The sequence below is a fragment of the Trichogramma pretiosum genome, unplaced genomic scaffold, assembly GCF_000599845.2.
Source record: "Trichogramma pretiosum strain Unisexual culture from Peru unplaced genomic scaffold, Tpre_2.0 scaffold69, whole genome shotgun sequence".
NCBI classification, from domain to species: Eukaryota; Metazoa; Arthropoda; class Insecta; order Hymenoptera; family Trichogrammatidae; genus Trichogramma; species Trichogramma pretiosum.
Genome location: NW_019641608.1, coordinates 158,805 through 172,038, shown reverse-complemented (window position 1 = coordinate 172,038; position 13,234 = coordinate 158,805). Strand labels below are relative to the sequence as shown.

Below are 13,234 nucleotides of genomic sequence, written 5' to 3'. Positions count from 1 at the left end.
AATTTTTTGGAGGAAATGCAATTGTAAAGTATAAATCTAAAAACCTAAAAGATTTAAATAAAATTGTAATTTATTATTAACATGTTTTTTCTTTTTCTCGCATAACAACATACTGGAAATTACACGTTTAATATATTTTTGTTTTTTTTACAATATTTATATTATACAAATAAGTATTTCTTATTAAAAAGTCTAAGGAATGCCATTAGCATAACTTTATTTTTCGTGTTACTCCAGCTTAAAGATTTGCGTTTTTAAAGTAAATATATTGTCCTTCAATGTTCGAGAAATCACGAAAAATCGTATTTACATCTCGTAAAGTTAAAAAAAACACTTCGAAGTTTACAAGTTTGTTACCTTCGAATTCGAGATGGTTGACATTTTACGCACGATTTGAAACATTCTTTATAATATTTTCATAGTTACATAATATTTTATAATTAAAACTAGCTCGATTGCCCCGAAGATGATAATGTGCAAAAATTTATTTATGTTTCGATGTAATTCTGTATGCTTATAAAAACTTTATGTAGGCAAAAAAGCATTTACCATTTAGTTTGCACACACCCAAACGTTTTCTTATTTTTACGCTAAGAAAACGACAAAAAAGACCAAAAAAAATATTAGAAATGCAAATATTTTTATCATTAGCCCTCGATTTCTACTAACAGATCGAAAATATTTCAAAATTTCTGTGTGTCCGGCTGCCACATTCAATTCTGTAACTTCAACATTAGAGTCAATTCTGTAAAAAAGAGTAAAATTTGTTGAATGGTTCAATTGTATCAAAGATCTGATATTTTAACTAAAAAAACTCTAACCTCTCGACCATTTCCTCTTGTTCTTTTATCATATGTGCCAATTGCTGGAAAATTCCACCTAGCTCCACAATAGTAGATTCTATGTTTTGCATTGTTTCAGCACGAGCTTGAATGTAAGAGTCCTAGAGACATTTTATTGTAATATACATTGAAATCATTTCATTAATTCAATAACAAGAAATATATTTCATACTAACAGTGTCATCATAAACTGCTCTTTGTAAACTTAATTGACCCATTGCAGGTTCAAGGTCTATACTAACGGAAGCACCAGAATCTTGTTCCTGTAGTAGTAAAGAACCTTGTTGCCCTGCTACTGCACTAGGAGGCATCATAGTTGATATATGTCCATGTGAAAATTGTTCTCTTCTACTTTGCTCTTCTCGCATTTTCTAAAAATTATTAAGCAATGAGTATCTTGGTAAAAAATAAGTATTCCAGTATCTTATATTATGAAAATTACTTCGGAACGGATCTCTAAGAGATTTTTGAAATTGTTTGACATATTGGCAAGTTTAGACTGTAAAACCACAACCACTGATGAAGAATGTGATGCTATATGATGACCTTTTGCAGATTCAAAGTTTTCTCTTTGCTTCCTATTGAAGTCCTGCAATTTAGCAATTTGTTGATTCAAACTACTAAGATCTGTCTTGATGATTGTAGTCAATTCCTCTATCTCCATTTGTCTATCATCAAAAATTGATTTCTTCTTGGCCACTAAAATTCAAAGCAGATCCTGTTATGCGAGGTAAACAAAAAGTTCAAAGTGTTTGTTGCATGTTTAAGAATGTCAGTGCCATCGATAATGTTATTTCTTGTACTGACAGAGAAATTGGCAAATAAAGCATAGCGCATGTATGTGGCAAATGTTGGTAAACTTACAAAGCGTGAGTTTTTCAAGTTTGGCACAAGTACTGACGACATTTTTGCCAATGCCCTTGGCGAACTGCATAAAATTATTGTAATCCTGCAGATACTTGGCCTGCCTGGGCACCGCGCTGGACTGCCTGATGGAGGCAGCCACGGCCTGGGCCGTGCTGCTCTGCAGGCTGCGCACCGCATGGCCGAACTCGTGGGTGCGATCGCGCGACGTCATCCTCGTGGGCTGGAGAGCTTCGTCCTGGGCACCGGCGCCGTTCGCTAGTCCAGGATTCGAGCGGCTGGCTGTCAGTGGGACTGGGGCATTGTCGTGGGCACCGAGGAAGTATCCAGTCTGTTGCAGATTGTTGCTGCTGTTGCTGTTATTGAATTGTTGGTTGGAGCTGCTGTTGGAGTATTCGTGACTGCCTATGCGGCGACGTCTTGCTGACATTGCTGTTGGCTCGGCAACATCCTCGTTCCAGCTGGTCTGCCTGTCTCAGTCCGAGTCGTGATTGTTGATGTCGCAGGTGGTGACACTCGAAATTCTTTGGCGATTTTGGGACACGTCTCCACATGACAGACACGCCAGCCTGCGAGCAGTAAGCAATCGCGACTCGATAGTACAAAACTGGCAGCTGCTGTCCGCGGAGTGGGAGGCAAAGAGAAACAGACGCTCTCAACATATAGACTGCTGCCTATAATGCGCGACTTCTATATACCGTTGTCGTGAGTCAGTGCAGAATTTCCCGCCTGCACAATGGCAAAGCGACATTCTATAGGGGCTATGAGGTGGCTCTTGCATAGTCAACGCATATCAATCGTCGTAAATACTTTCTAACCTCTCTTCGCTTATGTTATATGCACTTGTAAAAGTCATAACAGAGTATATGACGTTTTTAGGCTCGCGAATCCATTAGCACTTAGCATGTGCAGCGTGTTTACGAGTAGAGAGCAGCTGGCAACTGTTGCAACTCTGCGGGTTAAAAATTTAGAGTGGAGTACAGCACGTTGTAATGCATTTTTCAACGTTTGAATATTCCAACAGTTGCAATTGGTACGACGTTTAACTAATTTATGCACGCAAAGTCGTGAAAATCATTGATGTTTGTGCATTGCAATAGCGTGCCAATGACTAATTTACACTTGCTTTTTACGCCTTTTCATTTACGCTTCGTCGCTAGAACCCGCATATTGAAAAAATGTCGATCATACCGCATTGAACAGGGGTGTTAGCTTCAATTCGTTTATTCATGTAGTTTCTTGTAAGTTAAAAGCCCCAAACGTCTCCAATCGATAACGAATCAACAATTTTTTACTCGATCGAATGCAAAGGTTTTTATTTATTAAAATGTCGTAACAATCGGGTGCTTATAAATTTTGCTAGATTTGGTTGCATTTTTTTCTGCAGTCCCTTTACTTGCAGTTCTATATTGTGATGCTTTAATTTTGTGAAATTGTGTTGACATAAGTTTTGGTTGAAACGTTTTCCCGAATACGTTTAGTTTCGAAAAATATTAATCATCAGTAAAAGCTATTCCGGACTTTTTTAAATCATATATACGAACACGATAAGTCATAGGAGACTTTTTTTTATCATCGCACATCGAGTCACGCTTACTCGCGTACGCATTGGTAGATGTCGCCTAGATGCTCGTATTTCAAGTTGACGGAGATCGAGAGTCGAATAACTTTGGGAGTAAATTTTGCAGGGTACACAGATCCAAAAGCGCTTTAGCGTCATATTCCGCAAATGCCATGTAAATTAAAAACTCGATAATTATTTTTCTTAAAAATATTTTATTTAATTCAAAAATAAAATAGCGATCACATTCGCAGCTGGTTTCGATCAATTTAGACTCTCATCCGAAAAATTAGTCGCAATTTTGCATAAGACTTGTTTTGCAACTTTCAAGCGTGTCGCGTAGAGTATAAATTATATAGGGTAATGGAAGAGACGAAAAAAAAAGGTAGGTATAAAACTAAAAACTCGCATGGCGTTGTCGGCTACTTATCACAAATGACAAATCCAAGCTTATTACAATAATCGGGTAAAGTATAACGTAACAACGATTACAGCTTAACAATCGTAAAATTATGACAGCACGTGCTTTGCATATACGCGCATACAGTTATGATAATTTTTAAAAGTTTCAAAAAACATCGTCGAGTACGAATAAAAACAATCGTATTGGAGGGGAGGAGGAGAAGAGATGACGGGAGTCGTTTTTTTTTTGCTTTCTTTCAATCTTTCGTTTACAAAGCCACAGTTTCAAATTGATTCTTGGGTATCTCGTTGTCGAACTCGTCGATGGCCTCGGCGCTCCTGTGCGACTGAGTGGTCAATTCCTCGCGGTCTCTGACGTCGAATTGCTGCGTGGCCGCCGTTGTCGACTCTCTGTCCTTCTTGCTCTGCTGCTGCTGCTCGTCGAGATCGTCCTCGCTATCCTCGTTTTTCTCCTTCTCGTTATTGTCCTCGTCGAAGCTCGACGGGGCGACGACCGGCCGCTGCTCTTCTGCCTCGTCGCTATCGGCTGGTGCTGCAGGTACTGCTGCGGACTCCAAGGGCTTGACGTCTACGACGCGAATGCGATACACCATGCCGGAGTTCTCGTCGCCGTCGGTGTAGGTCGTCTCGTTGATGGTCACCGTGTGATTGCCGACTATCTGCTCAATTAAAATCCATCAAGTTTCGCTCTATAGTGCGAGTGAAGAAAAATTGAGATTACGTACCTTGGTCGTGGAGGTGGTGTTGGCGCCCTCCGGTAGACGGCCCCATCCGGGAAGAGGACCGAGCGACGATCCCACTCCCGACGACGACTCGTGAGGCAGTTGAGGCAGGTGACTCGACTCCAGCTGGGCAGCCAATGTCGCGGCCATCTCGGCTCGTATCTTGTTCATGGTCGCTGCAATCATATCATTCGTCCGTTATCGATTTCATCCAATTAAATACTGATTAGATTTATATATGAGCGTTGAAATATTCGAATGTAGCGAGAGATACACGGCGTAAAGAGACAATGGGCACTTTGCATATTACGACGTGTCTCTCGCAAGCGCGAGAAAAGAAAAAGTACGGAGGGGTTGGAGACAACACGAGATGTGCGCGTCGGCGTCTCTGCTCTCGACGACGCATTCGGCGTAATTAAAAAAAAAACAACAGTTTCACGCGTGGCCGCGCAGCCAAGCGCTAGCCAAGTTTACAATTACACGATTTGGCTCGTGAGACTCTATACTACTTTTAGCCGATGCAGCCTCTAGACGGAAAGGGGTGTATCGGCGTGCAATCGAGCGTATGCTGCAGCTGGCATGGCGTAACGAGCTCTATACGTAACTGCTCAGGACGTGGACACGCACACCGCGGGGGGTTCCCCTCTCCCATTCACACGATGCCCTTTAAATATACATGAGTGTTTCTGACTAACTTTTAAAATTGCACGTACTGATGTGTAAGTCAGGTAATTTACCATGCACAGTTCTGAAATTTTATCAGGGTCTTTAAGAAGACTTGAGAGATCTACACTTTTATTTTTGAGCGTTTTGGTGGCCCGTCCTTTTTGTATCGCACGTTTGAAAATCGATTTTACTCTTGAGTCAAAAAACGTACTGCGAATAAAATAAATTTTCGATAGCTTCTTAAAAAATGGACTATTAACCAAATGATCTGAAATTATCATGTTACCTTCCTTTATTCACATACTTTAGAAAAATTTGTGACCTGAACTTGATCCTCCTAAATTGGAAATTTCCCAGAATGTTTTCCGCGCGTACTGGATTATTTGAACTTTTAGCTTTTTTTATACATTTTCATTTTTTACAATGGACTATTGTTTTTTTTTATATCTGTATACATGTTTAAAAAGGGCTGGAAAAGACGAACAAAATGAGCCCAACCAGAACTCTGTCCCTTATTTAATAAGAATTGTACGCTGGATTGAACATTCGATAATCCTGCGTTAATCACTTAAAAATTTTTGAAAAAAATTTTTTTTTCATGAAATTTTTTTCTACTATGAATAAATTAATTAATTTATAAAAAAAATTTTTTTCATGGGAAATTTATAAACAATTTTTATAAAAAATTTTTTTTTTCATGAAAAATTTTTATAAATATATTTTTTTTCATGAAAAATTTTTTTCTTATCATGAATAAATAAATTATTCAACAAATAATTTTTTTTCACACACTTTCTTTTTTTATTTAAAAAATTTTGCTATATCATCAAGGGCAAGGCCGTAAAAAAAAAATTTTACATTTAATTCATTTATAATGACTACGCAATTCGCCTACGTAGATAATTATGTGCGGGATGATATAAGTAATGTCACATGAAAACACATGAAAGAAAAAGGGGTTTTTTCGCTTCAAAAAGTGCATAAGGAAACTTGAAAAAATCCAAAGAAATTTAAGGTCATGTTTTTCAATGCATAAAACAGAGAAAAAAATTTTCGAGTTTGATATTGGCTCGTATCGCCGTATATAAATTTTCCAAATTTTTAATTATTTTATCTGAAGGCCTGAAGCCCTCGAAAAATCTGAAGAAATTCAAGGTGCTTAGTTTTGTTGATATGTACTATTATGAATTTTTTCAGATTTTTTAATTACTTCAGGGCTTCAGAATGAATATAAATAAAGAATGGACGTTTATAGGGGTGGAGGGGGTAGGAGGGGGGGATGGGGAGTAAAATTTTGGCTTTAGGATTTTTTTACCATGTACTATAACATATCAAAAGCGCATCTAGATCGGTGTCATTCGAAAATTTGAAGAAGTTTTATTTTGACCCACATTTAAATCGGGTTTCCCAAATGGACTATGGAGGAAAATAAAGCCCAAAGTTATTTTTGGGATTCTTTGTTGATAATATTCAAGAAAAATTCATTCCGGATACTGTGCCGCTAAATTTTTCATCAAAAATTTTTTTAGGCGTTATTTTAAAAGTTAGTCAGAATCACTCACATATGACATGCTATAGGGAGGTAATGGCACGCGTCGTCGCAGATCCGCGCGTAGCTGTATTTGGCAGCCGCGGGCTCGTCGCAGCATCCCAGCTATATGCGGATTAGCGATGGTAGTTGGTCCAGTGCAGATACACGTCGCTGACGATGAAGGGTGCGTCCGAGCACTCGATTATTATCGAGTCCCCCCCGCGTAACTGCATGTATAACTATATGTGTACGACGCACAGCACGAGATTGTCGTCCCAAGATGCGCAGTTTTGCCCTTTAATTATTAAATCACGAGCAGCCGATGCGTATATGAACAGACGAATGATATTACGGAGATGCAATATTTACATGTGCACTTGTATAGCGACGCGTACGTGTCACTCGATCCCCGCTGAAATATATCGATTTTTGAGTCTGCTACCATGTGTATACTCGTGCACATACCGTGACGTTTTCGACGACTATCGCAGATTAGCGCGAGAAAAAGCTCTGCGGCCGATAAGGGCCTAGACTATATACGTATCAGCTACTACTAGCTTTCGCGCTTTATACGTAGAGCCGGGGCTCCCTCCCGTACACGTCCTGACGGCTGAAATAGAGGCGCTCCGTCTACTAGCTAGCTAGCTAGCTAGGTATATAGTACAAATAACGCAGTGACGGCAAAGGCGGCCCTTGCCTCTCTCTCTCTCTCTCTCTGCGCCCAACGCTGCAACGGGAATTTAGTTTCCGGCAGCTCGACATGACAGTTTAGCCCGATAAACGCGCGTATATATACACACACAAACGGCTATACGAATTCAAAACGAGATACTGTATACGTAACGGCCGCCCAGCTAGCTAGCTACACCTATGTATATTGGCCTTATGTGTGTGTATACGCGTACCGAGATCGCTCTACATTATATACGGGGCTGGAGTCGAGCTTTTTCAAAATGTTATCCCTTAGCTGTACGACTAGTATATAGCTCGTCGCGGCTCTCGCGCGCGACCCATCGCTGTTGTTCTTTTTTTCTCGTTTTTTTTTTTTAATTTCTGCCTTGCTTTCGAAAAGACCCCAAAATTTTTTTCCTCGTCGCGTATCAAGTGCACGCGCGCACGGCTTCGTGCTCTCCCTCTCTCTATTTCGTATATATATTCCGAAATATATTCCGAAACCGAGTACGCGTGTGCGTGTACATACTTGAACGGCTCGACCGTGTACATAACATGTTGTAATTGGATTGATTCCCATCGTGCTCGAACTTTTATTTAAAATCTGCCCACGAGCTTGCGACTGTAATAAATATACCATACATAAACTGTAAAATATTTTTAAATTCGCAAAAACTTGCGCTCGGAGCTTTTACGCGCGCAGCAGCTTTTTTTAAAGAGATGGATCTTTGTGCGCGCGACAAAAAATAAAAAATTTTCCCTGAATAACGACCCGCCATTTCCCCGCGTCAGTCACGCCAGGAGCTTTTGCAAGCTCATACACCTATATTCGCTCTTATACCTTAGCTACTATACGTACTCTGCTTATACGCAAGCGGCTATGGAGCACACGCAAAAGAGAGAGAGAGGGAGACTCAACTGCAATTCTATTAAATTTAGTAGTTTGCAAACTTAGACAATGGCCTTTATTTCACTATTCTCATTTCTCATTCGTATAAATGGCTATGCGCGCGCCTTTAACTTATATCATTATCCCTCTCTCGCCTATGGTTATGATTATTCTTTTTTTTTTCCTCTTCCTCTTCTTCTGCATACATAGCTCTATAAATTCAATGCGAAGGGTTTTTCTAGTCAGAAGGTTTGGGGATGCCGATAAATGTACGCATGTCAAATGGCGATTAATTGCAAACATGCAAGCTCGTCATTTTTACACGTCTCATTAAAGCTCGTATTAGAGCTCTCTGCAGCAGCAGCAGCAGCAGCAGCAGCGCATTGTCATCGTCGGAGCTCATTTTTACCTCTTTTTCCTCTCTTTTGTACGTGCACGCACAATATCAAAAAGATGGTCGAAAAAAAACCTCATCTCTCAGTCCTCCCCTCGTGCGCATTTATTCGTGCGAAAGGAGGGAGAGAGAGAGAGAGCGAAAAAAAGGAGTCATTTTTAGCCTGCAAGCTCGTGTGTGTATGTGTGCGCTGCTTGAATTGGGCACTGCTGCCGGTGCTGGCGTGCACAGCATTGCATAGCTCATTCTCCTATACGCAAGCCCCGGTCTGGCAAGTGTTCTAAATCCCGCGGATCTTTATGACTACTCCGATAGGGCTGATATTTTCAGCGTGACAGCGTTTAATGACAAGGAAATAATGCGCGAGCGCGAACTCGAAAGAGGGATAAGTTTTCGAAACGGCAGGGAAGAGAGAGAGAGATCGAGAGCTATAGCGCACGAGATCACAAAAGAGGGATATTATATATGCAGCCGAAACTTGGCTTATACGACTCGCGCGCGTATGGGCGAATCGAGAGGCGCAGAGATCGCGAAAGATTTAACGCGTTAACTCTCTCTCGTTGGCTCAATACTTATATACGTTTCCCCCGCGCTCGAGAGAATCGTATCCAACTTTAGATATTTCTCCGAATTTCGCCGTGTGCCCATCGCATATATATGGAACGAAAATTTTATGCGGATGTTTTTCGAGTAGTTATGAATATAATTTTTGAGACGAGGCTTCATTCGTTCGGTACACACAAAGTGTGCCACTTATTCGCGATCAAAGTTTACAAAAAATATCTCGTTATTCGTAGCGTGGTGCAAATTTTAACATTTCAAAATGCCTCGTTTTTGCCCTGGGTTTTTAAAACAGCAGCAGCAGACTCGAGACTCGGGTAAAATATCCCTACACCTCTCGTTAACCCAGAACACGATGTACTTGTACGCGGCTATTCGACCATATTTCTAGAGAAAAAAAAAATGATACGCATTTTTAGCTTTTGCGTTTACCGAAAAAAAGCTCCGCGGCGACACTTTTTCTTTATAATTGGGCGGCGCAACCGCGGTCCAGGTCCATTACTTACATACATGCCTCGTAAATAGTTTAGTGCATGAATTTTCTTAATTTGATTTCGTCACGGCTCTCAAAGCAGTGCGCAAGTTGCAACCGGCGAGTACATCGCGCAAAAGCTCGACGCGAAAGCAATTTGTGCGCACGAAAAAAAAGATGTTTGGCACGCACGCGACTTTGTCATTTCCCTGCGTCGAGCTTTTGAGCGCGCGCAAAAAAAGCCCATTGGTGCACGGTAGCCTGGTCAAAAAAAAAAAAAAAAAATAAAGCTCTGTGCGCAAAATCAAATTACCATGATGTGTGTTGGCGCGCGGACATTCATACATTTATACCGGTGAACAAAAGAGAAAGAAACACGGTAGTATATAGGCGCGGTGCATCTCTCGAATGTCGTCGCGCGTACATATACACGGTATATTTCCCGACAATCGACGCGACTACTCTCCTTTCTTGCCAATGTATAACGTGCTGTATGTAGAGTCGAGTTGGGCATGCACACACACAGCCGGTGCTTCGCGCACGTATATACATATAGCATTGACTTCAATTATTGGAAGCTAGCTCTGCGACAGAGTGCGAGAACTGCTGCTGCTGTTGCTGCTGCGAGAGAACTCGAATGCGAACGACAGAGCGACGCCGCCGCCGTTGCTGCTGCTGCAGTAGCCTGACTCGCTACTATACATATATATGTACGAGAATCGAGTTATTTAGCTCGCCGACCGAGTCCATTGTCCGAGCTTCAATTGAAATTCTCACGAGTCTGATCTCTCTCCCATCTCCTCTCTTTCTTTCTTTTCGTTCTTTTTCGCTGCTGCTGCTACCCACCCTGCTTTGCGCCCGATGAATTTACATTCATTTTTTGCGCCCGTGTTTTCTACACACATCCGATTAAAACAAAAACAAAACTAAAAGAGAAAAAAGGAGCCCAGAGAGCTCCAACAACAAACAAAAATGAATTAATATATAAATATAATAGTGAATGAGAGAGACTCGACTGATGGCTCGTCGACGCGCGCCATTCATTCGCAGTTGGCTGAGCCCGCGCGCCTATATTATATAATATTTCATATATATGTATAGTATATATATCCGCGCGTTCGAAATTCGCAGCGATGTGCAGTCCGCCGCGGACGATTCCAACTGTATATATTGCGTTGGACAAATATCGATGATGATTGATTGGCATTAGGGAAATGTATACACACGCGTGTTATACGTGTATATCGATTGAACTATTGTGCAACAACGTAACTCTCGAACCGATCCGTCGAGCGTCCATTTTTCGTAATAAAAATTTATAACGTCGGATATCAGTCGCGCTCCGCGCTTGTCGACTTTTATTATGTACTTCCTTATGACTACCTTAAATTATCCTCGCGGCTGTGTATGAATTTTATCGAAGCGAATGTCGAGAATCGCGATGATTAACAAAAATAGAAAAATCTCCGCTCGATAGAACGTGACGGCTTTTTATCGTCGTAGGCACTCGTTGCTTTCTTATAGTTTCATATCGATGAATGCGCGCGAAAAATCGGCGCGCAAACGACAATTCGAATACAAGTAGTTCGTGTTCGATTATAGTCAGGCGAATGGCCCGAATGACTTTTCGAATCTCGTTTTTGCTATCTCTCTCTTCGTTTTTGCGCGTTTGTACGAGTTGAATCCCATTGAAGTTTTCAATTTTAATCAAGCTGAAATTCAACTCATTGACGCGCGTTCCTTACGCGAGTAGTATCGGATGAAAAAGTGTGCGTGCATATAGAGAGAGCGAATCGCTTGAAGCGTCATCGTATATAATACATAGATGCTCGTCGGGCGCGAGAAAAGTTTGATCGGCTCATTAGTCAGTTTTTGTGCGCCTATATATACGTGCGCCAACGTGCTCGCTCGTCTAAATTCAAAAAGCCAGAATAAAACTTTGATTCATTGCTATAATATATATGCCCCGAGTCTAGCCGAGGAGAGCAGCGCGAGATATTATTATATGTACAGTTGTTGTTGCTGCATATAATGCAGCCACGAAAGGCATTAAATATTGATTAGACAATTGGCTTTGTGTATTTCATTGGTCAGCTCAAACTCGCAAATCGTACGCGAGTATGCATACGCAACCTTCTATGACTGTACATTTATTATTACTTTTTTTACTATTGCTATACTATATTTCATCGAGTGCCGGGCTTTGTTGTGTCTTCTCGAGTTTACGATGTAATGCATTACTTATTATTTACTCGAGCCGTGTAATCTTCGTTTTCTTCTCGGAATTTTCAAACTGCCTATTAAAGAGGCAGTCTATTATTCACTGCTACGAACTCGTTTTTCATAAATCTGTTTTTAATCGTACATAGTGTGGATAACTTTTTTTAAGCTACATGTAGTTTCCAATTGAAATGTTTCGTTTGCAAATACTTTTGCTAGTTAACACGAATCCTCATAATTCAGTAAGCTCAATTACGCATAAGAAAAAAAAGAACTAATTGAGTAAGCAGAAATCTTGGAATCAACGAGCACAATTGCCAATAAATATAGTTTTCGCGCTCGACGCGATGCATATAATATATCCGGGCTGCTGCCTTATATTCACTCGGCAATTAACTCAATTAATTATATCAATCGCGTTTGTGCGTCGCTGGCATGATGTACAACTACTGCTATACGCCTGGTCGTATACATATATCGTGGACGTAGTAGTAGTAGTAGTAGTAGTAGTAGTAGTAGTAGTAGTAGTAGTAGTGGCCACAGTGTATAGGGTAATAATAGCACATTGATTAAATGAGAAAACTAATCTCATTAAAATTGGACTCGATAACGAAGACTACGACGACTACGACGACGTGCAGCAATTCCTATCAATGGAGTAGCAGTTGTCGTTGTTTTACAGAAGATGCAGATGCGGATTTTTATCCTTCGGCTTCGCTTATTATCGTGCATTTGTCTAATATATGCAGTCGAGCGTGATGCGCGCATAGGAGGCGCACACAGCATTAGAATATTGTGTGTCAGATCGAAAACGGAACAATCCGCGTTTTTATACACGAGCATTTTCCGGGTCGTCGAAGGATGCTCTACTAGAGGCTCATTTTTACATTTCGCTACGCTACATTTGTCTATGAGTATGCGCGCGAGCCGCGATTTTTTTTCTCTCACTGTTTTTTTTCTGCTGTCCTAGTCCTAGTTAGTCCTTTGTTCGGGTTTTTTTTTCTCCTTTTTTTTTTCGTTATAAACTCTACGGTGAGTCAGCTCGAGGATCATTTTGTCTTGACTGGAGAGAGATAATTGATACTTGCGTAATTTTTATGACAGTCCGCGTCGTTCTTTTCAATTGCACGTCCGCGCGCGCGTGTATACACCCGAGTGTAACTGCACAAAGTCAGACGAGACTTCGTTCGAGCGGCGGCGAATCCCGAAAAATTCGCTCGTTCGATGCTTTTCGTGTCGGATTTTTGAAGCGGGAGGGGTTTTTCGATCAAAAGTGCTTTTTCGTGTTACATCGGCTGAAAGTAGCGCAGCAACAGTGGCATTTTCTCAGCTCACGACCGAGAACTACACCGCTCCCTGCTTCTATGCTGTTGGCGGAGGGGAGACTGCGCGAAAAATTTCGTACGCGTATCTCAGG

General features: G+C 41.0%; 2 protein-coding genes across 2 annotated transcripts in view; both read right to left on the bottom strand.

The window, feature by feature from the left end:
- Nucleotides 1-52: 52 nt before the first annotated feature.
- LOC106648609 (syntaxin-5) lies at nt 53-2,937 on the bottom strand. The gene is made up of 5 exons (XM_014365629.2): nt 1,707-2,937; nt 1,285-1,541; nt 1,019-1,213; nt 822-943; nt 53-745 (listed from the first exon to the last, which is right to left on the bottom strand). The coding sequence occupies exons 1-5, from the start codon at nt 2,134-2,136 to the stop codon at nt 586-588; spliced, it is 1,164 nt and encodes a 387-aa protein (XP_014221115.1). The 5' UTR covers nt 2,137-2,937; the 3' UTR covers nt 53-585.
- Nucleotides 2,938-3,462: 525 nt separating this feature from the next.
- Nucleotides 3,463-13,234, bottom strand: part of LOC106648610 (icarapin-like) — a 42,000-nt gene continuing 32,228 nt past the window's right edge. The window contains exons 3-4 of the mRNA XM_014365630.2: nt 4,416-4,588; nt 3,463-4,349 (exon numbers count right to left, since the gene is read on the bottom strand). Coding sequence (XP_014221116.1) covers nt 3,939-4,349; nt 4,416-4,588 — 584 coding nt within the window. The 3' untranslated portion in view covers nt 3,463-3,938. The remainder of the gene's footprint in view (nt 4,350-4,415; nt 4,589-13,234) is intronic.

Coding starts and splice junctions, on each gene's coding strand:
- LOC106648609 (XM_014365629.2), bottom strand. CDS start 2,136: ATGTCAGCAAGACGTCGCCGCATAGGCAGTCACGAATACTCCAACAGC. Junction 944..1,018: donor GAGCAGTTTATGATGACACT/GTTAGTATGAAA, acceptor AAATGTCTCTAG/GACTCTTACATTCAAGCTCG. Junction 746..821: donor CAAGAGGAAATGGTCGAGAG/GTTAGAGTTTTT, acceptor TCTTTTTTACAG/AATTGACTCTAATGTTGAAG.